General features: G+C 44.7%; 12 protein-coding genes across 12 annotated transcripts; 9 read left to right on the top strand and 3 right to left on the bottom strand.

Annotated features, from left to right (window-relative positions):
• Nucleotides 1–8: 8 nt before the first annotated feature.
• BBOV_II001640 (uncharacterized protein) lies at nucleotides 9–1,418 on the bottom strand. The gene is made up of 8 exons (XM_051767180.1): nucleotides 1,112–1,418; nucleotides 1,015–1,066; nucleotides 816–977; nucleotides 689–777; nucleotides 590–652; nucleotides 426–553; nucleotides 302–391; nucleotides 9–268 (listed from the first exon to the last, which is right to left on the bottom strand). Exons 1-8 carry the CDS (start codon nucleotides 1,222–1,224, stop codon nucleotides 15–17), a joined length of 951 nt encoding a protein of 316 aa, XP_051623119.1. The 5' UTR covers nucleotides 1,225–1,418; the 3' UTR covers nucleotides 9–14.
• A 109-nt stretch (nucleotides 1,419–1,527) lies between these two features.
• On the top strand, nucleotides 1,528–4,392 carry BBOV_II001630 (kelch repeat domain containing protein). Its single transcript, XM_001609638.1, has 11 exons — nucleotides 1,528–1,718; nucleotides 1,755–1,939; nucleotides 1,977–2,116; nucleotides 2,151–2,443; nucleotides 2,479–2,542; nucleotides 2,578–2,644; nucleotides 2,681–3,223; nucleotides 3,259–3,316; nucleotides 3,353–4,081; nucleotides 4,116–4,236; nucleotides 4,273–4,392. Exons 1-11 carry the CDS (start codon nucleotides 1,604–1,606, stop codon nucleotides 4,355–4,357), a joined length of 2,400 nt encoding a protein of 799 aa, XP_001609688.1. The 5' UTR covers nucleotides 1,528–1,603; the 3' UTR covers nucleotides 4,358–4,392.
• Nucleotides 4,393–4,405: 13 nt separating this feature from the next.
• BBOV_II001620 (putative rpn2_yeast 26S proteasome regulatory subunit rpn2) lies at nucleotides 4,406–7,721 on the top strand. Its single transcript, XM_051767497.1, has 5 exons — nucleotides 4,406–4,659; nucleotides 4,714–4,976; nucleotides 5,011–5,750; nucleotides 5,785–6,610; nucleotides 6,644–7,721. The coding sequence occupies exons 1-5, from the start codon at nucleotides 4,454–4,456 to the stop codon at nucleotides 7,642–7,644; spliced, it is 3,036 nt and encodes a 1,011-aa protein (XP_051623118.1). The 5' UTR covers nucleotides 4,406–4,453; the 3' UTR covers nucleotides 7,645–7,721.
• On the bottom strand, nucleotides 7,650–9,139 carry BBOV_II001610 (AP2 domain family protein). The gene has a single exon (XM_001609636.2). It carries the CDS (start codon nucleotides 9,041–9,043, stop codon nucleotides 7,682–7,684), a length of 1,362 nt encoding a protein of 453 aa, XP_001609686.1. The 5' UTR covers nucleotides 9,044–9,139; the 3' UTR covers nucleotides 7,650–7,681.
• Nucleotides 9,140–9,344: 205 nt separating this feature from the next.
• Nucleotides 9,345–10,402, top strand: BBOV_II001605 (uncharacterized protein). The gene is made up of 4 exons (XM_051767666.1): nucleotides 9,345–9,955; nucleotides 10,020–10,084; nucleotides 10,122–10,211; nucleotides 10,246–10,402. The coding sequence occupies exons 1-4, from the start codon at nucleotides 9,810–9,812 to the stop codon at nucleotides 10,287–10,289; spliced, it is 345 nt and encodes a 114-aa protein (XP_051623853.1). The 5' UTR covers nucleotides 9,345–9,809; the 3' UTR covers nucleotides 10,290–10,402.
• A 235-nt stretch (nucleotides 10,403–10,637) lies between these two features.
• Nucleotides 10,638–11,657, top strand: BBOV_II001600 (putative 60S ribosome subunit biogenesis protein NIP7). The gene is made up of 6 exons (XM_001609635.1): nucleotides 10,638–10,788; nucleotides 10,824–10,916; nucleotides 10,951–10,996; nucleotides 11,179–11,331; nucleotides 11,366–11,515; nucleotides 11,550–11,657. Exons 1-6 carry the CDS (start codon nucleotides 10,733–10,735, stop codon nucleotides 11,592–11,594), a joined length of 543 nt encoding a protein of 180 aa, XP_001609685.1. The 5' UTR covers nucleotides 10,638–10,732; the 3' UTR covers nucleotides 11,595–11,657.
• BBOV_II001590 (uncharacterized protein) lies at nucleotides 11,623–13,431 on the top strand. The gene is made up of 2 exons (XM_001609634.2): nucleotides 11,623–13,052; nucleotides 13,088–13,431. Exons 1-2 carry the CDS (start codon nucleotides 11,667–11,669, stop codon nucleotides 13,400–13,402), a joined length of 1,701 nt encoding a protein of 566 aa, XP_001609684.1. The 5' UTR covers nucleotides 11,623–11,666; the 3' UTR covers nucleotides 13,403–13,431.
• A 99-nt stretch (nucleotides 13,432–13,530) lies between these two features.
• Nucleotides 13,531–15,226, top strand: BBOV_II001580 (uncharacterized protein). Its single transcript, XM_051767740.1, has 2 exons — nucleotides 13,531–14,093; nucleotides 14,130–15,226. The coding sequence occupies exons 1-2, from the start codon at nucleotides 13,616–13,618 to the stop codon at nucleotides 15,179–15,181; spliced, it is 1,530 nt and encodes a 509-aa protein (XP_051623117.1). The 5' UTR covers nucleotides 13,531–13,615; the 3' UTR covers nucleotides 15,182–15,226.
• BBOV_II001570 (uncharacterized protein) lies at nucleotides 15,204–16,696 on the bottom strand. Its single transcript, XM_051767340.1, has 2 exons — nucleotides 15,657–16,696; nucleotides 15,204–15,623 (listed from the first exon to the last, which is right to left on the bottom strand). Exons 1-2 carry the CDS (start codon nucleotides 16,625–16,627, stop codon nucleotides 15,212–15,214), a joined length of 1,383 nt encoding a protein of 460 aa, XP_051623116.1. The 5' UTR covers nucleotides 16,628–16,696; the 3' UTR covers nucleotides 15,204–15,211.
• Nucleotides 16,697–16,819: 123 nt separating this feature from the next.
• On the top strand, nucleotides 16,820–18,242 carry BBOV_II001560 (uncharacterized protein). The gene is made up of 5 exons (XM_001609631.2): nucleotides 16,820–17,095; nucleotides 17,130–17,289; nucleotides 17,325–17,447; nucleotides 17,482–17,769; nucleotides 17,805–18,242. Exons 1-5 carry the CDS (start codon nucleotides 16,863–16,865, stop codon nucleotides 18,237–18,239), a joined length of 1,239 nt encoding a protein of 412 aa, XP_001609681.1. The 5' UTR covers nucleotides 16,820–16,862; the 3' UTR covers nucleotides 18,240–18,242.
• A 20-nt stretch (nucleotides 18,243–18,262) lies between these two features.
• On the top strand, nucleotides 18,263–23,192 carry BBOV_II001550 (putative integral membrane protein). Its single transcript, XM_001609630.2, has one exon. The coding sequence runs from the start codon at nucleotides 18,323–18,325 to the stop codon at nucleotides 23,120–23,122; it is 4,800 nt and encodes a 1,599-aa protein (XP_001609680.1). The 5' UTR covers nucleotides 18,263–18,322; the 3' UTR covers nucleotides 23,123–23,192.
• Nucleotides 23,137–24,512, top strand: BBOV_II001540 (putative vacuolar ATP synthase subunit d). The gene is made up of 5 exons (XM_001609629.2): nucleotides 23,137–23,390; nucleotides 23,426–23,479; nucleotides 23,517–23,704; nucleotides 23,739–24,139; nucleotides 24,175–24,512. Exons 1-5 carry the CDS (start codon nucleotides 23,152–23,154, stop codon nucleotides 24,415–24,417), a joined length of 1,125 nt encoding a protein of 374 aa, XP_001609679.1. The 5' UTR covers nucleotides 23,137–23,151; the 3' UTR covers nucleotides 24,418–24,512.
• Nucleotides 24,513–24,619: the final 107 nt, after the last annotated feature.

Here is a 24,619-nt window from a genome sequence, read left to right as displayed (position 1 = left end):
AATATTAGCTCATATTAATGTTGCATGGGCGTGGATTCCAACGCATTGTGTTTGCGATAGCCAGAGGCAGGTATTGCCACTACATGTCCTCTCATGGGAACTATAGTCGGTACTCCTGTGCAAACCCAGGCGGAACGTTTCGGGTTCCATCCAAATTGTTTAGTTGGCTCGTATGCAATGACGAACGATCCATTTGTCATCCCTCTCGCATTTTGGGCAAGTTCGTGGAAGTCATGTGTTTCTATATACTTCGGACTTTTACAGAGCCCTGTGGGAGTTAATATACAAGTGAGTGACTTGCCTGTAAAGTTAGGATATACTGCGTACCCGGGTATACGGAAGGTATCCGGTTTTACAAATGAGCAAACGTTACGCATGGCAACAAAGTCATCTATAACGTCTAACATAAATTACATACGACCTACCACTGTGAAGGGCAGCATCGTTGCAGGTAACATATTTGCAGTGAGCAACAGATAAACATCTCTGCAGTGACCGTTGTAAGGCTCTACTACCTATCTTTCCTATGGAAGATGTGTCGTTTCCTGTGACCCTGCATACACTGTGTACGATAACACGCTGAACGTACATCAAAAATTGTTGAAACACCCCTTCAAAAAAGTGTTTGCCATCAAATAATGGTTGGGGATTTCTACAATCAGTATATCACCATTCAATTGCCACTCACCCAGACAATTCGCAAGAATATTGAAGAAGGATGCGATCGGTACCCACAGGGATGCCATCAGCCTTATTGTCGCAATCATAAACTGATACCTGTGCCAAAATGCATTATGGTGAACATATCGCCCTACCGAACATGTGCTTCGGTCTAAACACTTGCTACGTAAAGTTTCCGTACAACGATGGCTCACAGTCGTAGGTTCAGTAAAATCAGAGCCATCTGGCGAACCAATTGTAACCTTATGCACCCTAACTGTAAGTTCAGAAGGGCACTTGAGTACCTCAGGCTCAGTCTGCAGGGTAGATCAAGGTAACCTTAGTCATCCTTACCAGTACCAAGTTGCGAAGCACACCGACAACAGGATTCTCATCCTTCCGAAACCTATACAAACAGATATACACACTATATGGAATGGGAGTAACTAACCCAAAAAACGCTATAGGAGAGATCTCGCGTTGGATGTCGTATGTACGTCGTCCCGTAACAACAGCACTGCTAATGATACACACCGGCAACAAAATGCCACCAGTAATCCACATATCTCTTTATACATGTTATACACACCGAAGTCACTATGTAATGTGCTTTGATCCCGGTTTTATTGACGTTATTTTCGGTGTCAAATATACCCCTGGTATATACACATTAGACACTGGAAGTTACGTGATACTAGCACATACATCATTGCTATATCTATCAAAGATAGATTATTAGCCAAATGTGTCTTCAGTGTGTATCTATATATGATATATATGACTATCTGAAGCCGCCACCGATGGGGTCGTTGGTTCACTGTTCATCCCTGTTAATGACACAAATAACTACCAAAAACGATTAATTGTGTTAATATATATTGCATAATTGCCGAGGATTGCCCTTCGTACAACTGAAATTGCGGTTTCAGCTCATCATGGCTTGATGGCATACCAAAGGGTAATCTCCCTCCAAGGAGAGCTGCCTCAGGCCAGGTTTGGGCATACAACGACTACTATTGGACCTGGGAAGGTAATTCTATTTGGAGGAGCTGTCGGAGGTGGTTTCTATTAGGTCCATTATCATATCGATGTAGATGTTGGAAGGTACACAATCACTGCTGACCTGTACCTTTTTGACCTTAATACCAATGTCTCTACTAAGCTCATCTCTGAAAACACGCCTTTGCCGCGTGCAGCTCATGCTGCTGCGTGTGTTGAATCAATGCAAGTGGTAGTATTCGGCGGTGCCACTGGTGGAGGTTCTCTGTCTTCGGATGATGTAGGTCGTATGATGTCAATATGAAATCTGATTTCAGTTATACCTGCTAGATCTAAGGCGCGATAAGCATCTTTCATGGATCACTGTGCCTACTACTGGGCGATCTCCCGGTAGGCGGTATGGTCACACAATGGTCTTCAGCAAGCCTAACCTAGTGGTAATCGGTGGTAACGACGGGTATGTGATTTGGTATTGGACTAATATCATGCAGGCAACAAGCTAGTAACGATGTCTGGTACCTAAATGTCGAGAAGTCTCCCTTCTGCTGGGTAGAGGTTTCTTTTCCTCCTACCCTTAAGCAGCCTCCCAAAAGGGTGTACCACTCTGCTGACCTATGCAGGGAAGGTCCCGCTGCTACCATGATTGTTATATTCGGTGGCAGATCGAGTGATAACAGGTCATTAAATGACATTTGGGGGCTTAGGCAACACCGAGATGGTACCTGGGACTGGATGGAAGCGCCTGTAAGGTTTATTACTATGCCAGAGCCTAGATACCAACACTGTAGGTTATATAACTGCGTTTCACTATATCTACAGCATCATGTTTTGTTGGCCCCAAGCTGGTTATTATTGGAGGCCGCAACGACAGTGATTTTAACAAGTAGGTTTGTAGGATGTTGTGTAACCATTATCCAGGCCCCTGTCTGTTTCAGCTTATGATACAGAAACTTTGGAATGGTTCAACATGTCAGCTATTCACAGGGTAAGTAACAGTTTTAATCTCGTTTATCTTGTTTAGTTCCGTCACTCCTCCTGGGCTATCGGCGGCCAGGTATACATTTTCGGTGGTTTCTCGCACCAGACTCAGAAGCATCCTACAACTGAGCTTCGTGTTATAGATTGCTATGAGGCATTCATTGATTATTCAAAGGCATCGGTCGAATCGGGTAACGTAAGGGCAGAGGCGCCACCAGTTTCTGTGGGAGTTCCGAAAGTTCAAAACACTCCCCTCTTGCCACATGTGGTACAACAGCCAACTAAAGTTGTAGATCGTGAGATTAGGCTGTCGTCACATGCGCACGCGGTACAGGACGGCGTTTCTGACTTTTCATATCTAGTTCGTAAAATATCAATTGACAAGCTAGAGGAGGAAGGTCGCAAGATCAACAAGCCCGAGGCCCGTGCCCAGCTACGATGGCAGAACGAAGATGCTGATACTGTATACGATCGCGTAATACGTGCTTTACTGAACCCGAACATAACAAACGACCATGTAACGATGTCTTACAATGAAACGGCCTTTGCAATTTCATACGAGGACGTTCAGGCTTTGTGCCGGATGGTACGTGTAGTAAACATCACGGTCATCTATCGCAGGTGTACCAAATAGTTAAACAAGAGGATACTGTACTGAATCTACGTGCGCCTATCAAGGGTTAGTTTTTGGTACAGTCGGTTACATGGTATCTAGTGTACGGAGATATACACGGGCAGTACTACGACCTCATGCGCCACTTTAGGCTGTACAAGTGCCCCCTAGAGGAATCACTGGCTGAGTCCATAGGAGCTATTGGCGACATTGATTCTAACGACTACCTCTTTTTGGGTGACTACGTAGACCGTGGTTCCAACAATCTCGAGGTTATTTGCCTCCTTTTTGCTCTTAAATGCAAGTATCCCAGCCAAATTCACATGTTACGTGGCAATCACGAGGACCCGGGTATCAATGCTATATACGGATTCCAAGATGAATGTCGTCGTCGCCTTAGGGAGGATTGCGAGAACCCCTACAGCTGCTGGAACGGTTTCAACAAGATTTTTGAAATGTTACCGCTTGGCGCACTTATTGAAAAAAAGATTTTATGTGTCCATGGTGGTATTGGCAAAACTATAAACCACATTTCTGATATAGAGAGCATTCCGCGACCTGTTACTGTAGCCCCGATTCCAAAGAATGACCAAGATCAGAAGATTTTGGACCTCTTATGGTCGGATCCCACGGATAACGACTCCATTTTGGGTACGGTACCCAATGAAGTCCGCGATCCGGAGAAGGTTGGACATATTGTCAAATTCGGTCCCGATCGCGTCCATAAGTTCCTCACTACCAATGATCTCCAGCTAATCATTCGCGCGCATGAATGTGTAATGGACGGTTTCGAACGTTTTGCAGGTGGTCGTCTTATAACATTGTTCTCTGGTACGTTAGACAAGGTATTTAATATACTATGCAGCCACTAACTACTGCAACCATTACAAAAATGCTGGCGCTCTACTGTTCATTAGGCGTGATCTTACTATAGTGCCCAAGTTAATATATCCATCTGTTTCTGAAAGCAAAAGTATGGAAACCTGGTACGTTGTATTGTCTCTTCACGCACACGTGTTCAGGGATATGCACATGGCTGAACTTCGACCTCCAACTCCTCCCAGGAGCGCGCCTCGTATGCGCGAGATTAATTACGGCGCACCTTGATAATATAACCACTGTTAATATTAGTTTTGACACTGATTAGCTGGGGCAAGAAGGCCCTGATAGTGATACCCGTAAACTACGTATCAATCATACACAATGTTGGTGGCTCAACCACCTGATAAGTGCTCGGCGCTTGCCGATGCATATAACGGTCATGAGCCTATGGATCGCATCAGTTCAGCTGACCCTGTGATAGCCCTGCTGAGCGAACGTGACGACGCTTCACGCGAACTAGGCTTACGTCAGCTAAATATCCTAGTTGATACGTTTTGGGCTGAAATAGCAGACAGTTTGGAATTAATGTAGGTTATTTTGTTTACGGCAATGTGTATGATTCCTGGCTTCATGTTGCACAGACATCAATTACACAACGATACTAGTTTCTCCACCCGTAATTTGGCGGCCCTGGTACTGTCTAAGGTCTACTTCCACTTGAGTAACTACCCCAAGGCTTTGCAGTATGCTCTGGCTGCAGGAGAGCACTTCAACCTTCAGGAGTCCTCCGAGTATGTCAACATCATCGTCGCCAATGCCATTGATGAGTATATTCGTGACCGCCAGGCGGTCGTTGATGGCGAAAATTCGGCTATATCCAATGGTGTTGTATGTGGCTTTCAGCGTAGGTTTTATATTTCCGCTATCATCCTGTCTAGAGCAACTGGAGTCGCTGGTAACCAAGCTAATAACCATGAGCGTAGCTTCTGGTGATGAGCAACATGCAATTGGTATAGCCCTTGATTCCCGTCGTCTTGATTTTGTCTGTGAAATCCTTAGGAACAGCACTTCCTCTGGGCCTCTGATCGACTACACCATAGGTCTTTTGGAGAATGTCATTAGTCGTGACTTCTGTCTACAGCTTTATCGGGAGATTCGTGATATACTTGTATCCATGTCTCAGGATACTTTGATTAACCATTATCAGAGTCTGGTCACGTGTTTGTATCGCCTTGACGATGCAAATGCAATGGCTCAGCTATTGCATGACATAATAATCAGGGATGAGCATTTACGTGCATACCAAATTTGCTACGATCTGGTTGATATTGGTGACCAGAAATTTCTCAACGGCATGAAGGCATCCGTTGCTTTGAGTGTGCCTGATGACATTAGATTCGATCGAGTGAAGCACATTCTATCTGGAGACAGTACCACCGAGTTGTATTTGCAATTTTTGCACCGCAAGAACCATACTGACTTGCGTTTACTTGAGCATTACATGACTTCCATTGACCAGCGTAGCAGTATATGCCACAGTGCAGTGGTTATGGCCCATGCAATAATGCAGGCTGGTACCTGTTGTGACCTTTTCCTTCGTGACAACATCGGCTGGTTGGCAAAGGCCAACCATTGGGCTAAATTCACTGCCACTGCATCTATCGGTGTGGTCCATAAGGTACGTTGGTGTCTGTGTTCTATATACTCATTAGGGCTACGTAAAGAACTGCAAGAAGGTTCTTTCTGCTTATTTACCAGGCTCGTCTCCAAACAGCTCGCAAGCTTTTTCAGAGGGCGGTTCTTTATACGCCATTGGTTTGATAATGGCTAACCATTATGACAGTGAGGCCGTTGACATTTTGACCCAGCATATTAAAAACGAGTCTGTTGAGGAAGCCGTTCACCACGGTGCAGCTTTAGGTTTAGGGCTGGTTTGCATGGGTCAATGTGACCGGGCGGTCTACGAAGAGCTGAACAACATTTTGCTAAAGAACAATGCAGTATCAGGCCAGGCCGCTGCCATAGGCATTGGCCTTCTAATGTTTGGCAGCGGTAACCTGGAGGTGTTGGATGCGCTGCACAGCTGCTGCGTCGACACTCAACATGAGAAGATATCCCGCGCGTGTGCTCTGGCCATAGCCATGGTATTATACCGTCTTGAAAAGGATGCAGACTCTATGATAGCCAAGATGACTAAGGATAATGATCCTGTAGTCCGCTACGGTGGTATGTTTGCCTATGCCATGGCCTACTGTGGCACTGGCTCCAGCAAGGTTGTAAAGGCGCTTTTATATGCCTCTGTATCGGACGTATCAGATGATGTCCGCAGAGCTGCGGTTATATCATTGGGGTTCGTCCTTTGCAACACTCCCGAGGAAGTACCCAAGGTGCTTAAGCTTCTGGTTGCTTCATACAACCCACATGTGCGTTACGCTGCCGCCATAGCTCTTGGCATCACGTGTGCGGCATCGCCTCAACCGGATGTACTTCGCCTCTTGCACGCACTTTCTTCCGACAGCGCAGACTTTGTTCGACAGGGTAGGTACAATTCCGTTGTTACATCATATTCAGGTGCATTCATAGCCTTGGGTCTTGTATTGCAGCAGAGCAATGCAGACACCAGCAATGATGTCATGCAGGTGCGTGAGCTCTTCAAGAACATTGCCGGTGAGAAGCACCAGGAGGTAATGGCCAAGTTTGGTGCTATCCTAGGGGCCGGCCTCATGGATGCTGGTGGGCAGAACTGCGTAGCATCATTGTACACCTGCCGTGGTAACATGCGCCTGGAGGCCGTTGCTGGGTTCCTGATGTTCTCGCAATATTGGTTTTGGCATCCATTTATGCACTTCATCTCGCTAGCGCTCCAGCCAACCTGCTTGATTGGTATCAACGGTGATTTGCAGATACCTACCGGTTACAAGGTGCTCTGCACTGCGCCTCCCAAGCTGTTTGAATACGTCCACCATATGACTGACGAGCCTGTGGAAAGCAACAAGGGCGAGGTCACTGCTGTGCTGTCTATATCCGCCAAACGTCATGCCTGGATGGCAAGTGGCAAATCAGTTGAGCACGTCGAGGACTCAGGGGGCAATATCAACGGTAAGCCCATAATGCCGGATGACTCCGTATCGGTTAATTCCGACGGCCGTTCCCAGCGTCTGGAGGTTGCCAGTATAGCTGCTACCCTAGGCCACTCCAGCGTCGCCTCGCGCGACGGCAGCAGTGTGGATTACAACAACGATGTCGTGATGACTAGTGACGGCATATCGGTATCGAGTAACAACGAGTTTCTAAATGCAGCCGTCCTGGACGAAATGGGTGAAGCCAATGTGGACCACTTGATGTCCGGTGCTACTTTGCTACAGAACCCATGTCGTCTGCTACCTCGGCAGGCTATGTACGTAGTGACTCCAAAGGACAGTCGCTACCAACCTGTATTCACCGACCGGAGTTACGGCATAGTACTGCTCCGGGACACTACCCCCGACGAGCCTGAAGAGTATGTTGCCTGCGGCACTGACCAGCCAGAGGCGCAGCCATTCACGCCATTTATATATAAACGTCAACAATGATTAATTACCATGTGCTTACATGTAATGCGTGTGTTATTTAGCTTTGAGGTGGCATCACAGACTGCGTTTGCTGGTTTGTTTGTCCTTCACCCCCAAGAATGAGGTTCTGGAAACCGAATGTACGGTTAAGTTCCGAATCTTCCGGAAAGTGGTTATAAAGAGTATGTACGTACGGAGAGAAGTATGGGCTACCAAGAGGCGTATTTACCTGGGTGGTAGAATCCGTATTACTGTTTGCGCTAAAGTTTTGCGCAGGGTTGGCACTGTAATTAGCAGCACTATCCCCAAATTGATAGTTGTCCATGCCGTAACCTTCTACACTGTCGCCGTTAGTTAGCGCTATCGAGTGCATCAGCATACGTATATCCGGCTCCTCCTTGGTAGGAGAAGCGTCGAAACTCGAGGTAAACATATGCTGACCCTGTGGCTCCCCTGAACCAGGTAACAGCCCTTCGCCAGACTGCATACGATGGCGTGAGTCTGTAGCGCCGTTCTGGTACACTGGCTCAGTCTCCCTGTACATGGTGCCCTCAGAAGACATGTAAGGCATATCACCGTCCAGATATGACATGTTGCCGTAACCCTGGGAATCAACGTAGTACTCTTGGTTACCAAAGAAACTCTGGCATGACTGCCATGTCATTGGACTCTGGTAGCCCTTGTCATAATCTTGCTGGGACTCAAAGGATCCACTGAGGTAGTTGTTATCCATGACACCCGTGTTGCCTGTGTATTCCGTCTCCATGGTACCGGAGTTCGACATGTAGCATTGATCAAGGAGATCTGCCGTAACGTGGAAGTTGTGACGCAGCTTATCCATGTCATATATCGCTGGTAATGGATTTGGGGTAGGTGGGCAGGTAAGCGTCCCTTTCACGCCTCTGCCCTTGAAGTCGACAGCGAGCATATGATTCGCAGCACCACGCTTACGTGTACGTCCATGTAAATCACCAAAGTGATTATCCATGTCATACTTACCATTCAAAAAGGCATTGGACTTCGTATCACGGCGGCTCTTGCGTAAGCTGCATCCAGGATGCTTATCAATGTTCTGCATAAACTCGATGGCAGCCTGCTTGGCCTTATCAACGTCAAAGTCGTAGTACTTTGGGTGGAACGTACGACTCCTCCTAGTGTCGGCATCGTAGTAAAAGGCCAACCATGCTCCCATGCGCTTATTCCAGCTAACACCTGGGTAACCAGAAGAGCTGGAAGGGGTTGCACGTGGTGGAGGAGGTATCGGGGTTTTCCTACCACCACCCCTAGCAGCACGACCGCCTCCACGTGGAGGTTGGCCGCCTTGTGGCCCCGCGTTTCTTATCGGGGTAGAGATACTGCGTTGTTCTGATGCATGCCCTTCCTGTGCACTGGGCTCCATTATTTGTTCGACAACTACCATTGTGGAAACTGCTTTTGCTAGGAATGTCCAAAACGTTTCTTCAATATGACGCTAAGTCAACATCGATTTCGATACGTACTACAAAAGGATACCCCGCGTATTAGCGGGAGAGTGAAACAAGCGATGTTATCTCGCCTGTTACTTCCTACATAGAGGTTGCAATGACAATCCAAAAAAATTGCCCACCTACGTTTAAGCAGGTATGGGCAATAAGCAAGTTGCCGTAGATGTGGAACCTACGGGAACGCGCTTCCCCGACAATTAACACACACTGGTGTTGCCGTCCTACACACGTACACACAAAGACGAAATAGAAGTATAAAACAAAAACCTCGCCTGCTTCGTGCAACGATTTCACCAGGAGGCGTCACCTATAAAGATAGACTCGAGGGCGTCTTCACGAGGGTGGATGTCGTAACCTTCGACTTTCCTAAAAGCTTTCGAAAATAAATCCCATTAAAAATTTTTTAAACATTACAAGATTATTGCAAGTACACGCCGGCATTAAAGTGCTCGCGCAGCAAACTTTCCTGCTGCGAGGTTGTTGGACTATCAACTCTTCAACGCCCCGCCGCCGCCACTTTTGCAGCCGTTGTCCTCTTAAAACCTAATTATTACTGGCGGTATGCGCTGTTTTTTGTTCCGCGTCACTGTATTCCTAGATTGGCGTACCCTGATATCATTAGGTGGCCAGCGCAGATAATGCGAGGTGATATATGGGTTTTTAATGGTTCAAGAAAACAGGATAAAGCTTAAATAAAAAAACATGACTTTGGCAAATTTTTTGCTTATGTACCTCTGGTGGTCGATCGCGTGCCGAGTGACGCCCACCTTACAAGACTCATCATACGCCGAGGAGAAGCGAGACGGCGCCATCCCCGTGGTAGATGTAGAAATGGTATCGCCTCAAAGGTAAGTTGCTATCTAATTAGGCTATTATGTTTATCTTTGGTGCATGGACTTCACTTGCGAACAGGTGGCAAGCGTACAGAAAAGGCCTCGAAAACTTGAAACGTGAATTATCATTTATTGTAGATAAAGGTAATAATGTGAATGCAAGTAATAATTGGTCATGCAGAATTAGAACGGGAGCGTAAACGTCTTTTCGCTGCTGAAGATGACCGCCTGGCGCGCGTAATCAAAAGCTCAAGTATGCAGCTGAAGCATTGTAAGTTGCTGTATAATGGTTCATAATGCCGTAGTTGGCCGAAAGGGGCGACCTGCAACTTTAGACGCGCGCGCATAGCGGAAGGTCATGAGGTCAGGTGGCTGTGCCGCCAGACTCATAGTGGTCATGCGCCGCCCACGTCTGTGTACATGAATCAGTGTAACACCGATGGTAGTCACTTGAGAACGGCATGTATGTACCGCTGTAATATATCGCAATCTATTGTTTAGTGAATCAGTTACTACTTCACTTGGGTGTATATCATCTTCTTCCATCACTGAATTTAGGTATCACATTTCTGGATACTCCAGAATATTCTTTTAGCTTATGTTCTAGCGTCTTCTGTAAGACTATCGCACTGAGTGTCGTATATTCTCCTAGCGTCAACCCAAGATTACACATACCACACATAGGCTTCAAATAACCTAGAAATGCTATTTTAGAAATATAAGTACTAATTTTATGCGGCCAAAGTTCCGCCATACTTATTTAGTAACCTATATCGCAACCACGGCTTCACCATGCGTCCTCTGAGCGAGGATGAAGCTCAACTGGTTTTCCAGAAGCTTGCTGCATAGTTGGTTCTACTTCTTATATCTATATGACCTACAGCATCGGCAATAAAGTTGTGGATATGGTTAATGATGGTGATTCTGGATCACCGTTTGTCTTCAGGCTTCACCGTGAGCGGGTGTACTACATGAGGTATGTTTCCACTTTCTTGCGTTATAGTTTACAGCGAATCCATACTGAAGTACAGCGGATGTATCAGCCACAAGAACCTGGTAGGTCCCTTTTGACAATTAGATACCCATTCTCTGCCATGGACTCAATGGTTATATCGTAGTAACCTGGTTACTATTACTGAGATAATATGTCCAATTTGTAGCACTGGGGGTTTATAAGTGTCCCATTGGTTGTGAATACTTTGCACAGTTTGCTACATGCCTATCTAATGTCATCCCAGATATCTGCTGGAGTATGCCTGGGCAAATTTACCAAGTCGAAGCAATTCCGACTTCACATCACCGCTTTACATTACCTGGCACATTACTCAAAGAGCAAGGTCTGGTTGAAAACGGGTGAACAGTCGTTTGTATATGGCAACAATGTAGCCAAGGTAGGTAGATTCTGGGCGGTATCCATATTTACAGAAACACATTGGCCAAATGAGTGAAGACATTCCTCAAAATGGCGGTGTTGTTGTTATGTACAACAACCTACCCCTTGGCTTCGGGGTCACTTCCAAGTCAACGGAGGCCTTGAAAACATCGCTTCCCGATGATGTCGCTGTCTTCCACCAGGTATGGATTTGTATGCATCACAAAGGATGTTTAGGCTGATATTGGTGAATACTTACGTCACGAAGCTGAAATCATTTGATATCCATTCCTGTCGTGGTACATAGAGTCATTGGTACAAACCAGTATTAATCTATTTACACATCATATCGCAATGCACGCCATATTACCTAAAAAACGTAGTAGTACTATTAAAAAGACACGTCGTAAGCAGCTAGTTGCTAAGAATCCCAAACGCGATGCCAGAGCCCAGCGTGCTCCGCCAATAAACTTGCAGCGTCTGACTACCCTGGATAGTTACAAACGTATAGTGGCCAAGATATGTACGGAGGCAACTGCTGAACCCGAAAATGGACTTGAAAGTGTGGCTATCCTTTTTGATATGGTCGATAGGAAGGGTGGTGGTACTGATGAACTTAAGGAATACGTCTCACGACTGGCTTTGAGGTCACTAGTTGCTGTGGCAGTGCATCTTATGCCACGTATATCATATGAATTGCTAGTTGATGATGACGAGGACTCTGTGGAGTACGCAGGTCAAAGGAAGATAGCTGAATTGAAGAACGAAAAGGGTACCAAGAACAGCTCTAACAAATCACGTAAGGTAGTGACTTCCACGAGTAATTTGGTTGCTACCGAACAGCTAATTTCCAAAAGAACTGCTGAGCTTCGTGATCGCTTGGTAGGGCATTGCCAGAAGCATTTGCTAACTGATCCCATGTTGATTGTACCATTAGTAGCCAGGTTAGCTGCAGCCGATGTGAGGCCTAATGTACCATTGCTTAAATTATGTGTGGAGTGCTGTAACTGCAATGATGAGGCATTAGTGGAAGAGTGTCTCAAGAGTCTCAGTGAAGTGCTTAACCAATACTCCATCAGCGATTTGGATAAGGTAATAAAAGTTATATATAAAGACACGAATGTAAACCTAAATGTAATACGCCTGGTCAATTCCATCCCATTGGCCAAACGGCAGCATAGCTTCAACATCATGGGTGATAACGCAAAGACCAGTAACACCCATGTTGAATCTATTTTATCGCATGTTATTGCATTCTATCTACGGATACTGGCCCAAAGTTCAGGTGATAGGCTTGACGAGTGCCTCATTGGCCTTGCAAGGTTTGGCGCTTTGGTAAATGAAACTTTACAGACCGAGATACTAAACCGCATGAAGGCTATAATTCAATCCGCTACATCCCTGAATCCATCCACACATGTGCGTGTGATTCAAGCTGCGGCGTCTTTGTCTAGGGTACTACAAGCTCAATCCCATTGGATAGTACAGGAACTCAGTCGTATGGTTCAAAACACTGCACAGTTCCTTTGCCAGGGACAGGTAATGCATGAACGTAAGGAGTTACAATTCTCAATGCCATGCCATAGTTGGAATGTAGTCCGTACTATACAAATGGTTACAAGTCAAGCTACGTGCCAGGGTGTCTCATCTGAACTGGAGTCATTAGTCCATCTAGTCCAGGGAGTGCTAAGCTTATGTCTAGTTTGTGATACAGCTATATCACGAGCGCTACTTAGGGAGGTAGGTTTGATATAATGCTATTCAAGGGCACGTAGGTATCGAAGGTCATTGACCGTGTTCCAACGGTGGAGGCCGTGGTTGACCGTGATGGAATGGTCTTTTCAGTATTATCAAAAAGGGCAACTAGCTACTGGGAACTTGCACTACTAACCAGCCACTACGACAATAATATTGTGGCTGCATCCAAGGCACTGATACACCAGGGTAGTGGAGCTACTCTTACGCATACCAAGAAAAATGACACCAGTCGATCTGTAACCGGTGACATTGCCGGATGCGGGATAGACGTCCATGAACTGATATTAGTACCAGAAAGTGACATGTTCGCGCAATATGAGCATGTGCGCTGATAATATCGTAGACAGTATCTAGTGTCTGGATGTCCGGAGGCGCGCGCGAATCCCACTGTGTAAGACCAATAGGGCCCCGGCACAACCAACTCGTGCGGCAGTTATGCCCCGTGTCACGAGCATGGACTACATGCTATATAATTACGCCATTATATAAGCCGAATACAACTCGGTGGTGGCCGCCTTTGGGTACAGTCACCGGAACCTTCTAGGATGCACTTCCTAAAGGGGTTCGTTGACGGCATTTTAGCTGAAGGCGCTGATAGCGATAATGCCCCGGAAGGTACTTACGACTCCGTGGAAACACGTGACGGTAACACATCGATTCGTGACGACCCTCATTCACGCGCACTTAATGATATATACCGCGAAACGCGCCGTGAGTGTGTAGCTTCCCTGGAGTTAAGATATGGCGAAGGATGCGTGGAACAGCTGAACGCTGTGCTGAAGACAAACCACGAAACTGTGGAGCGTCTGGCACAGCAACTGGATGAAACGTATCAGTCGTTGACTGACTTTAACCGCGAGCTAGAACAACTAGCACATCAGAATCTATCGTTACGTAAGAGTAATGCAGCGCTTACGAACCAAGTTGAATTGCTTACTTCGGAAAATTCAAGCTTGCGGTCAGTTGTAACCAACGCCGAACTTGAGACTAAGTCTCAGGAATCGCGCATTGCTGCTTTATGTGGTAAGTTGCCCCTTGCTTCTTGTTACTCTATCCCAGGTCTCCTGGAGGACAATGCGGCTACTTTTAACGTGATGAAGACTCGCTGTGCTGAGGTCTCCGAACGTGCCGCTGAAATACGAAGCCTCAAGGACCAGCTTAAAATCGCAAACGCACAGATTGAGTTGATTGCCGAAGAACGTAACTCTTTAATAACTGGGAATATACCCATTGAACAGCGCCTTAGAGATGCTATGTCCAGGCAGGACAGGGCAATAGCCATTGCCAGGATGTTGGCCCGTGAAGTAGTCCACCTTAGGTCAGTATCAGCTAACAAGGCCTCAAAGTCGCCACATGAAATAGATTATTGTGCTTACCTAGATTTACAGAGACAAGTAGCCGAGCTTCAGGTGACAATCGAACGACTAAGTGATGAGAATGCACATTTGAAGGAAATAAATGGGAAAATACATAATATGTACGCTGACTTAAGCAAATCCTCTATGAGTTTGAAGGAGGATTATTTAATGGAAGCTATCCAAAGCATGTCGCGTATGCATCAGAAGCAATTGACGCCACTTCAATTGATTTTCGTGCAACCCACTCGTGTCCTCGACTTCGAGCTTGATATGGAATTTATACGTTCCTCGGCTATAAAGTGCGGTTATAACCCCAATGTAACACAAGTTGCAGAACACGTTGAAACGGAGTCTGCATATGGGAAAGAACCTACTTCTCGGGAACATGATATAAACCCCAATACAGCTGTTATATCAGACAGTTCACTTACAGAACAATGTAACATGAACAAGACATCAGGGCAACCAGTGAAGGAACCCATAACTGCCCCCGAACGTCTCAACACAGCCAAGCAGGTATGGGATGATGATTTGGATATATACGACGAGATATTAGCAAATGAGCCGTGGCCGCCATCGGCACGAGTGTCAGAACCCGCAAACGAACCGGAAGACATCTTGTCAGTCACCACGGAACAAGTACAAACGAAAGTAACTGCACAGCGATCGTTCGCTGCCGATGTCAAGGTTGACCTGGAAAAAACCAAACAAGCATGGAATGATGACCTTGATGAACTGCTAAATGAACAATAATGTCTTTAGCTATAGATATTACACTGGTATTCAATCTGCAGTAAGAGTGGCCATTAAGTGAGCTGGTAAGTACTCCTTCAGAGATGCCGCAGCACGAAGGCGCAATCCAGGACTAAGAGAGCGCAACTCGCCTGCACTGAACTCGCAAATGCGAGGGACTAAAATCGATTCCACCATATGAGCCTTGCCTACGCGCGAAAAGCTCCACAGTAAATTCAAGCATGCGGCAGCACTCCCGCCATGACCATGAATAGCTATGTGCTTAGATGCAGCGTGGTATATGTCATCAGCATCATAGTAAGCCCTAGAACATGCATAGCATATGTTCTCCAACCACTCTAGAGGGATATATGCAGACCCCTGTAATTTCGAGGTAGCAATACGGCAAAGTAGTTTCATGTCATTTAAATTTAAACAGGAGTTCATGAGGTATGCAATGCTCCTAGATATTGTGATGGGAAAATAACTAACATACCTGTAGGACAGGTCCGTGACGTTATCGGCAATGACCGAGTGCAACACCCCGCTGTGAAATTGCTTGTATGACTCTAATATACCCCCCTTGTGCCTTACTTGCATCTTCGGGCCATATAGCATCGTGACCACAAACATGGGAACCACGCATCGTGCACTCACTGTGTTATGGTCCTGAAGTAAAACTAATAACATGGTCAGTAGCTCCTCTAGGCACTTTTCTACTAAGTATATAGTATCATGTGAAGTAACGTGGTTACAGTTGTCCAAGGGCTCCAATCCCACGTCAATGTACAGTGGCTCCGTAAACTGCCTGGGATAGACTATAATGTCATCCGAAGATATTCGCAGGGGTCCGATTTGCGATTTTGTACTAGTGCGATATTGTGGACGACTGGGTAATGTGTTATCAGCTAGCAAGTTAGTAAACACTGAAGAGTACAAGTCCCCTTGATCCTTTGGTAAACCAGGTTGTTTCAACTCCACAGGGCGCTCCTCTGGTGTATCCATATGCCTCCGGTCAAGACATATATCCTTTTTTACACATGATAAGGTATAATACGGCCTCAGGATAGCCATAAAACGAAAGTAACGTATCAATTCCTTGGTGTCTATTAAAGCGACATCAGGTCCATGGCGTAGAGAAGATGGTAACTCACTGACTACGTTGCCTGTATGGGTACGAGGGTCCCATAAATAAGTCACCCTGTCCCCTTTTGAGTAACCGCGAATCACGCTCTGGTCCAGTAGAACCTGGTGTATACTGAAGAGCAGTATAGCACACTTGGTACCCGTGAGGTCAACCTTGTTCCTAGCAAGCCGTTTAGTGTACTGGTAAAGCAACTTCCATCTTTCTAGGTACTCTTGGTCTGAAGAAGCCGTTGCTATACCAGCAGATCCCAGCCTCCTAGGAAGAAGTGTGTATGCAAAACGACCAGCAGACGTGCATAAAGAAAAACGGCAGCGGTACATCTCTAGCCAGTGGCAAAAGATGTACCGAGTGCCACTAGATAGCCATAATGTGTTGCTATCTAAAGTAGAACGTCATATGTGGGAATCGGTGACCCACGTTACTGACCTAATCACTACAATTTGTACATAACTGTTAAAATAATAACTACAAAAGAATATATAAACTATCGCATTATATATACTAGCCACAATCATATATCGCAAGGCATAGTGGACTTTTGAACGCTCAACTAAAATGACAAGCGCTCGAGAAGAAATAGATGAGCATTCTCCTGATAGCAAAGCTCAAGTGGAAGACAATAAAACTTATGACGAAGAAGAAGAGCCAGAAATGACTTCTAGTGAAGATACAAGCGATGACGATGAGGAAGACTCCGATTTTGAAGAATCGGATGACGAGTCTTCCTTCGATGAAATGAGCGTTGGCGTGGCCTTGGAGCTACCTAAAAGAGAAACTCGCGGGAAGAAGTAAGTTGAAATAAAGAAAATGTAATCAGTATAGATATACACAACTACTTGGAGAAGAACTTGAAAAGGATCAGCAGTTTTGGGGACATAACACATGGGAAGAAGAAGCAGTTGATGAAGATTACAACTGCAGTGAAGGGGAAGAGCAATACGCATACTCCACCGACTCTGACTTTGACGACCCTGAAACTGATGTACGTTCTGCTGAATACCTACTCACGCGCCGCAGAAATCAGATGAGGAAGTGGATGAATCATATCTAAAAGAAAAGAAAACACGCAAACACGGTTCTTATGTCGATCCAGCATTAAAAAGGCAACAAATTGCCAAGCGGGATATAAGGCGACAGAATGTAAGTCTAGCAATATGAGATGGATACGTATTAGGTCACCAAGTCCACACCCCCCGAGCGTAAAATAAAAACTAAAGAATTTGCAACACAAGGAAATGAAGTTCTAACGGACCGCTCTGTAAGAGCGTCCACTAAAATTAAGACTAAAGCCGCCAACGAAATGGAACGGAAACGTGATCTAATAAAAACCGAAATGTCAGCAGGAGCCGCCCATAAACGCCAGGAAACTAAGAAAAAACACCTTACACAGGAACAATTGATGGAAATGGCACTCAAGAACGAAGCAGCTAATACACGCTCACTTGAAAAAATGAAGGCATGGGTATGTTCTATCTGATGTCTAGTCAATATTACCAGGAAGATGAGAAAAAGTACTACGAAGAAATCAAAAAATGGAATTACAAGGGTAACTACGACATATGGGTATGCTGGAACTCACTGCTCTCCATCGTTGGAAAAGCTACAGAAGAAGGACAAGAAGCACCAACCATACCGTCAAAACATGACGTCGAGAAGCCATTGGAGTTATACATGTTCACCAGTGGCAAAGTTCCAGAGTACTATGAAGAAGCAGTGGCGTCATTTAACGATACAAAGGAGGCCCTAACGCAAATATGTGCCATTACAGGCAAACCAGCACGTTATCTAGATCCATTGACCAAGTGCTATTACAGCGGGTCGGATGCCTTCAACGCGCTCAGAATGTGCCATGCAGATGGAATTGACCGCCATGTCGCAGCAGAACTTGATAGATTGGAAGATATGATTGAAGAACTGTGTTATAGTGATTAAAAATAATGTCTCTTAATGTACTGTGTAGTGTTGTTGGAATCACGAGGTTACACATAGTCACCATTGCAGTATACAATATCGCAATGGATGCACATTACACGGCTGCAGGTGATAGAACACCTGAAAGCCACTCACTGCCGCCACAATGCCGATTTACTATGCAACAGTGGCTGTTTAGACGCACGTCACACACCAGGCGCTATAAACGATGTTACATTGTTCTACACAACGATAGGCTGTATTCCTTCCGGAAACCGCCAAAATGTAGGAAATGTGACCCTGAAAACCTATCATTAACACTGAGATACGCAACAGCAAGCTGGATGATCGCAGGAGCAGAATTCAAAGCAGATACGCAAGGGCCAAGGAGATTCTACGAATGGAAGCTTGTTGTGAAGCCACCAAAGATATATATCGGTGATAAAGGACCCGACTTCAGCAACTTCAAAAATAAAGCACCGCTCTCGGGAGACAACATCAACGACATATTCCGAGATATAGACGCCGACAATCGCGTTGGAAGATCAACAGCCAAGCTGTATACCGATGATAGTGTACTCTGGTTGGCAACCAGCAATTATAAAGTAGCAGCTGATTGGACACTAGCAGTACTATGCACAGTTAAATACGGGTCGCTTCGCAACTTTGTGAATCAAAATTCCATCCGTAGTAAACACCTTGCATGGAGATTGCCATTCTACCTATGGCATCTAGAATTCTTCCCAAAATCGCATAACATGGAAACCACACCAAGAAGGAAAGCAGCATTCACATTCATGAAACTAAGTATAATGCAACTACTACACGTACCACTCCCAGATGGAGTTTCGCTGTCCTGCATAGTGGAACATAACAGCAGCTTCTATGTCCTTAACCTACCATTACCAACACAAGGTGGTGAACCAGAAATACACCGCACATGGTCCAATGTGTCCGGTGATGAAGAACTGCATGGACAGGAAAATCAACGGAATTCAGCAAGAGATCGTAGCCCAGATTTATGCAGCGATCAGTTAGTACTGCAGCGAGAATATCTAAAGCGACAAGCTAACTTAACACCAGGTGCTGTTGAAAACATGGAGGAAGATAAACAAAAGGTGAAGCAGAATAACGCAACAAACACAGTGCCACATGGACAGGGATATAACATGTTATCGAAGCTCTGGGGATTGAATAAAGGATCAGAGAAACGAAAGGTAATAATACGCAAACGATCATTTACATACGGAGAGGATGCGTGCATATACCTGCCAATGTACCAAAATTTCACACATGATTACGTATGGGTACACGTTGTTACAAGCAGTGATATGTATATTGGGAGTGCAGCAATAACCAATTGCGACTTCAGTGTAGTGGAGCCATCCAAGCCAAAAACATGCATCCTGAAGCATATAGAAGCAGTTAACCCACTGAACCAGAAAAGACTAAACCTATCTGATATCCCGAATCCGAACTCAGTGATCAATACCTCAAAAGTCAAAGCAAAGGTACCGCAACCAGGGTATATTGTACTATCAATAGTTACACCGAAACACTATGGAAACTTCATGGACCCAGTCAAGATATCACACCACTCGCCACAAGAATACCTAGGGAACGCAACAAAAGCGTCGACATCAGGTGGATTGCATATGCTAATGACCAATATTAAGCGGGTAGTGGCGGCATATAGAACCATTAAAACACTAGGAGGATATGTTACACGTGTACTCCAATTCAAAAGCACAACGGTATCTATATTCTGGATAGTGTACATAATACTGGCACTAGGGTTCTACCAAGATAAGCTAATGCTATTTGTAATGATGCCACTCATGTTCTACTCACTCATGTGCAACGCAGACTACAGAAAGTCAATCACCGGCATCCTGCTGAAATACCCACTGCTAGTGGCAATATTGCCACAAAGAATAACGCTCAAGTTCCTGCTACTGCCTAAACCGGTTTGTGCCATATGCACCAAACGAAAGGCGTTCCTTAACCAGAATAGCCATGTAGTAAATGAAGTAGTAAACGCGAGAATCCTAGTCACGCGGAAGGTATATATAAAAGACCGAGATATACGTAACAGGTCGTCATCATACTGTGTAGATGGAATGATTGGAAAGGAACATGCAGTAACGATAGAACACAGAGATCACCCAATGCTAACACCAAACCAAGCTATGAACCCATACGTTTCATATATCTCACACCCAGGGACACAAGTGGAATCCTGCAATCATAAGGGTATAGTACACTCGTACCTAGCGGGGTTATTCCTCAACCATATAGCACCAAACTCATTGGATAACATCAAACCAGCAGATGGACACAGCGTACTCAAGGCAATGCACTCCATATACTACTATCCACCGCCGTACCCCTGGGGAGTTGTGCCGTGGCTACAAAACGTAATATTCACTCTCAAGTATATCATGATGACTTTATTCATTACACTAGCAGGTGGAATGGGAGATATACAAACGCTACATCTGCTGCACAGGATTAGAGTATGTACAAAACTTAACGATGAAGCAGTAAACCCAGCGGAGGAGTTGCAACAACGAAGACCACTGAGAATAATGTCAATCACGCCACCCGTAGAAGAACTTAGCAGAGAGTGGTATGAAAATGAACGCAAGTCAGTACTGGGAGTCTACAGCAAAGAATGCCTAAGGTTCTATGACAGACCGAATATGTCCTCAAAAGATGGCAGGATGGTATCCATACCACCTAACATCATCAATAAAGCGAAAGTGCTAATCTCAGAAGAAACAGATGAAAATGGATGGATGTATGCAAAAAACTGGACGTCAGTGTGGTATAAGGAAGCACATACATTCACCTTTGTAAGAAGACGTAAATGGATAACGAAACATAGGAAAATAAGTGTAATGTCAGCAAGAAACACAACACCCAGTACACGACGCGCATCTCCAGTAAAACTGGATATTACCAACAATTTAATGGGAGAAATAAACCATAGTGTGGAAAGAGAAAATGTAAAGATGAGCTCACAACTAACCAGAAGGACTAGCAACAAAGGATTCTTTGCTAAACAAGAAGAAACCGATAACAATCCATCCACTAGTGAGGTCAAACAAGGAGATGACATACCAAGGGTAACACCAACAAACGATTCAACAACAATCGCAAAAAATAATGTATCCAAAAAAATGAATCCACTGGGATCTATACGTAAGGGAATAATCAGTATAGCAAAAACAAACAATATGAAATATAACCCAAATGAACCCGTGTCACCGCCACCGGAAAATACCGATTTGAAATCAAGATTCAAATTCCCAATGATTAACCGATTCAGAACAAATGTAACAATAAATGAACACGTGGATAATGACACTAAATGGGAACGTAGCATATCCCCCCAAGAAGTTGCAAAGGAGACGCTATATCAACCAGCAGTGGAACCATTAACACTAGAATCCGAAAGTGATGACCCATGGGTTAACGAAGAAGAGGATTTTGAAGAAATTGAATCGCCACGGCGAATGTATACTATGCCTAATATAGTTGGAACAACCCTAACACAATTTGTACCGACCATAGTAATACATCTTATAAGGCTGCTTTATACCATGCTATCAGCGCTTATCATGTTTGCAACGACCAAGAAAATGGATTATACAGATAATATAGTACAGGATGGATTAATGCCTAACTTTCAAAATGCAGTCAGAGGTGCAAAGCCACCCAGATGTAAACTAATCACAAAATTAGGAGAAAAGGGATTCTGTAAGCGTAAATCTAAAAGCTTCCAAATAGTACCAGGACAATCTATACGCATAGTTAACAATCCTCGGAAACATAGAAAGTCCAAACAAAAAGCAAGTTTAATACTAGGCCATACGAAGAAAACGGAAACTGATAACATATACACAAAACCAGAAGATGTTGAATATGAAAACTTCTCAGTCATACCCGAAGTTAAAAACACAATGCATATGGAAGACGTCGCGCTGGACCCTGTATTCATTGAAGAAAGTGAAGAGTCGGAAGTTGATGACAGTTACTCGGAATCTGGTGAAGAAGAATACAAGGCATTCAATAGCATACAAAAAGAAGATGCTGATAAAGGTACAACACCAAAGTCAGAAGAAGAACAAACAGAAAAACCAAAGCTGAGTAGTGTCAAGGACCAAATTGTAACGACAGAAAATACAAATAAAAGAGGGAGACTCTATTCGTACATCAAACATATATACGTCAACAAAATAAGAAGACGACAGTCAGATGTAGAAGAAGGAGATATACTGCCACCAGATGATTCAAAACAACCATCGGAATACGATGGACTGGAAAGTGATGTTGATATGGAAACGGAGCATAAAATGACAGTTATAGGAATGTTAAGGAAAGCTAGAGGACAAATAGTAGTAGGAAACTACTATATCAACCTGTTTACCATGCGATATGAAAAGTTCCTCAACCTATTCTCATGGCAACACCCAAAAGTAACACAACTGGTCATGATCATCTGTATCACACTCGCCATAGCAAACTACTTCTTCGGAGTAGGACCACTAGTGTTGCTATACGTTGTAGCATACTTCAAATCAGGGTATATAGCAGGGACATGGGAAAGAACTATACGCAAAAACGTTGAACGACATATCGAAAGATGTATGTCAGAACTAGATATATATAGACCATTCTGGGATCTGACGAACAGGCAAGTAGTAGCACTAGCAAGAGCAGTATACGCATTCTGCAACATCGATATCACGTCAGCGGTCATACGCGAGTCAGCAACGCGCGGAGAACTCGCAGAAGCAATCACCGCAAAATTAATAGAACAAAAATTCAGAAAAAACTGGGAAAGACGTAGTTGGGCTTTACACCTCTTCCGACACTCACCCAGCCAACTCGACCTGTGACGCGCAGGCATACACCATAGTCAGTCAAAATGGAACTTGCACTTTTCAACGCTAAATATGGGTACCTAGAAGGTATCGTCAGAGGCTATAGAGCCACCTTTCTGACGCCCCTAGACTATAAAAAAATGAAAACAGCAGAAAATCTAGATGATCTGAGAAACATACTAGAGGGCACCGACTACGGTACCGCGTTCTATCACGAACAAGATATAAATAACGCATCAAGCATAGTAAGAAGATGTAATGAAAAATTGGCAAACGATTTTGCGTATGTCAAACACATAAAATCATATACTGACCCAGGTACCTGTGCCAGCAGTCCGATGGCAAATTGGCCATATTTCTCGACTTCGTAGCGTAGGTGCAACGTGCATGTAAACATAATGATATCTAGGAGAGAAAAAATGATTGACAACCTCATCGCACTACTGCAAGGCGTCAGCAACAGAAAGACGCCAGAAGAACTCATGGAACGTGTCGATCCTATAGGATGGTTCCGAGGACTAGAAACCCTCATGGACGCTGATATGTGCCAGTCAGTAGAAGACTTGCACCGTATCATCCTTTGTGATACACCCATCGGTAGGCTATGCAATATACAACTGATTGTTCCTAGGGACTTACTTCGAGAGAGTGCTGCCAGCCATTTCAGATTCCAAAAAGCAGTCTGTGCTAGATCCTTCCAGTATTACGCTGCTCAAGAGCTTCCTTAAGAAGGCATGGTTGGAAGACTTCTATGAATTCTCCAACTCACTGGGAGGCACTTCCGCAGAAGTCATGGGACATATACTGCGCACGGAAGCCGATTTTAGGGATCTCGCACTCACGCTAAACTGTATTAACCTTAGCTCAGTAGTGCAGGACCGCAATAAACTATACAGCAGCATTGGATACCTATACCCATACGGTACAGAACGGCTCTGCAAAGCATTCAACGAAGCAACACTGCAACAAGCACTAGCACCGTACCCCAAGTATGCTAGATTATACGATATGTGCAAGGGTAGCCTTGGAAGAGTAAGTGTAACACATTGTTAATAATGTGCCCGCAGGCCGAAGGAAGAAGTTCAAAGTTTGACGTGGGAGAACGCTCACTGGAAGATCACTTCTATGCAGAAAGCGTTAAGCTGTGTGAACAGTGTTTCGAGCAGCAATTGCACTTTGGAATTTTCTACGCATGGCTAAAGCTGAAACAACAAGAAATACGTAATATCGCCTGGATAGCCGATATGATCCTACTTAAACGCCCAGAACAATTTGCAAGAGTCCTACCCATATTCGAACCCAGAGTGTAAATCTACTCAAGGTCATACCGCAAAAAAAATAGAATAAATGGATTGGAAATAACAACCCGCTTAACAATTTGTATTAATATATAGTACTAAGATTTATATAGGGTCATTACTGTACGTCATGTATATAGGATGAACTACTGTCAGTGCCATATTACGTGAGCCCAGGAAACTCAAACCAATTGGCATACACTGTACTATATAA

This window comes from Babesia bovis, chromosome 2, assembly GCF_000165395.2.
Source record: "Babesia bovis T2Bo chromosome 2, whole genome shotgun sequence".
Classification (NCBI taxonomy): domain Eukaryota; phylum Apicomplexa; class Aconoidasida; order Piroplasmida; family Babesiidae; genus Babesia; species Babesia bovis.
This window is presented reverse-complemented; position numbering and strand designations above follow the sequence as displayed.

Excerpts from the sequence above, each read along its gene's own strand:
- BBOV_II001570 (XM_051767340.1), bottom strand. The coding sequence starts at position 16,627 with ATGTACCGCTGCCGTTTTTCTTTATGCACGTCTGCTGGTCGTTTTGCA. Across the intron at positions 15,624-15,656 it reads GTCACGGACCTGTCCTACAG|GAGCATTGCATACCTCATGA; the intron begins GTATGTTAGTTA and ends CACAATATCTAG.
- BBOV_II001620 (XM_051767497.1), top strand. The coding sequence starts at position 4,454 with ATGTTGGTGGCTCAACCACCTGATAAGTGCTCGGCGCTTGCCGATGCA. Across the intron at positions 4,977-5,010 it reads TGTTGTATGTGGCTTTCAGC|AGCAACTGGAGTCGCTGGTA; the intron begins GTAGGTTTTATA and ends CATCCTGTCTAG. Across the intron at positions 6,611-6,643 it reads CGCAGACTTTGTTCGACAGG|GTGCATTCATAGCCTTGGGT; the intron begins GTAGGTACAATT and ends CATCATATTCAG.
- BBOV_II001610 (XM_001609636.2), bottom strand. The coding sequence starts at position 9,043 with ATGGTAGTTGTCGAACAAATAATGGAGCCCAGTGCACAGGAAGGGCAT.
- BBOV_II001560 (XM_001609631.2), top strand. The coding sequence starts at position 16,863 with ATGACAAGCGCTCGAGAAGAAATAGATGAGCATTCTCCTGATAGCAAA. Across the intron at positions 17,448-17,481 it reads GGGATATAAGGCGACAGAAT|GTCACCAAGTCCACACCCCC; the intron begins GTAAGTCTAGCA and ends GATACGTATTAG. Across the intron at positions 17,770-17,804 it reads TTGAAAAAATGAAGGCATGG|GAAGATGAGAAAAAGTACTA; the intron begins GTATGTTCTATC and ends CAATATTACCAG.
- BBOV_II001590 (XM_001609634.2), top strand. The coding sequence starts at position 11,667 with ATGCACGCCATATTACCTAAAAAACGTAGTAGTACTATTAAAAAGACA. Across the intron at positions 13,053-13,087 it reads CACGAGCGCTACTTAGGGAG|GTATCGAAGGTCATTGACCG; the intron begins GTAGGTTTGATA and ends AAGGGCACGTAG.
- BBOV_II001540 (XM_001609629.2), top strand. The coding sequence starts at position 23,152 with ATGGAACTTGCACTTTTCAACGCTAAATATGGGTACCTAGAAGGTATC. Across the intron at positions 23,705-23,738 it reads CCTTTGTGATACACCCATCG|GGACTTACTTCGAGAGAGTG; the intron begins GTAGGCTATGCA and ends GATTGTTCCTAG. Across the intron at positions 24,140-24,174 it reads GCAAGGGTAGCCTTGGAAGA|GCCGAAGGAAGAAGTTCAAA; the intron begins GTAAGTGTAACA and ends ATGTGCCCGCAG.
- BBOV_II001605 (XM_051767666.1), top strand. The coding sequence starts at position 9,810 with ATGACTTTGGCAAATTTTTTGCTTATGTACCTCTGGTGGTCGATCGCG. Across the intron at positions 9,956-10,019 it reads GAAATGGTATCGCCTCAAAG|GTGGCAAGCGTACAGAAAAG; the intron begins GTAAGTTGCTAT and ends ACTTGCGAACAG. Across the intron at positions 10,085-10,121 it reads ATCATTTATTGTAGATAAAG|AATTAGAACGGGAGCGTAAA; the intron begins GTAATAATGTGA and ends TTGGTCATGCAG.
- BBOV_II001640 (XM_051767180.1), bottom strand. The coding sequence starts at position 1,224 with ATGTGGATTACTGGTGGCATTTTGTTGCCGGTGTGTATCATTAGCAGT. Across the intron at positions 978-1,014 it reads TGCTTCGCAACTTGGTACTG|ACTGAGCCTGAGGTACTCAA; the intron begins GTAAGGATGACT and ends TCTACCCTGCAG. Across the intron at positions 392-425 it reads CGATGCTGCCCTTCACAGTG|ATGACTTTGTTGCCATGCGT; the intron begins GTAGGTCGTATG and ends TAGACGTTATAG.
- BBOV_II001630 (XM_001609638.1), top strand. The coding sequence starts at position 1,604 with ATGGCATACCAAAGGGTAATCTCCCTCCAAGGAGAGCTGCCTCAGGCC. Across the intron at positions 2,543-2,577 it reads AACGACAGTGATTTTAACAA|GCCCCTGTCTGTTTCAGCTT; the intron begins GTAGGTTTGTAG and ends ACCATTATCCAG. Across the intron at positions 2,645-2,680 it reads ACATGTCAGCTATTCACAGG|TTCCGTCACTCCTCCTGGGC; the intron begins GTAAGTAACAGT and ends TATCTTGTTTAG.
- BBOV_II001550 (XM_001609630.2), top strand. The coding sequence starts at position 18,323 with ATGGATGCACATTACACGGCTGCAGGTGATAGAACACCTGAAAGCCAC.
- BBOV_II001580 (XM_051767740.1), top strand. The coding sequence starts at position 13,616 with ATGCACTTCCTAAAGGGGTTCGTTGACGGCATTTTAGCTGAAGGCGCT. Across the intron at positions 14,094-14,129 it reads GCGCATTGCTGCTTTATGTG|GTCTCCTGGAGGACAATGCG; the intron begins GTAAGTTGCCCC and ends ACTCTATCCCAG.
- BBOV_II001600 (XM_001609635.1), top strand. The coding sequence starts at position 10,733 with ATGCGTCCTCTGAGCGAGGATGAAGCTCAACTGGTTTTCCAGAAGCTT. Across the intron at positions 10,789-10,823 it reads TTCCAGAAGCTTGCTGCATA|CATCGGCAATAAAGTTGTGG; the intron begins GTTGGTTCTACT and ends TATGACCTACAG. Across the intron at positions 11,332-11,365 it reads ATGGCAACAATGTAGCCAAG|AAACACATTGGCCAAATGAG; the intron begins GTAGGTAGATTC and ends CCATATTTACAG.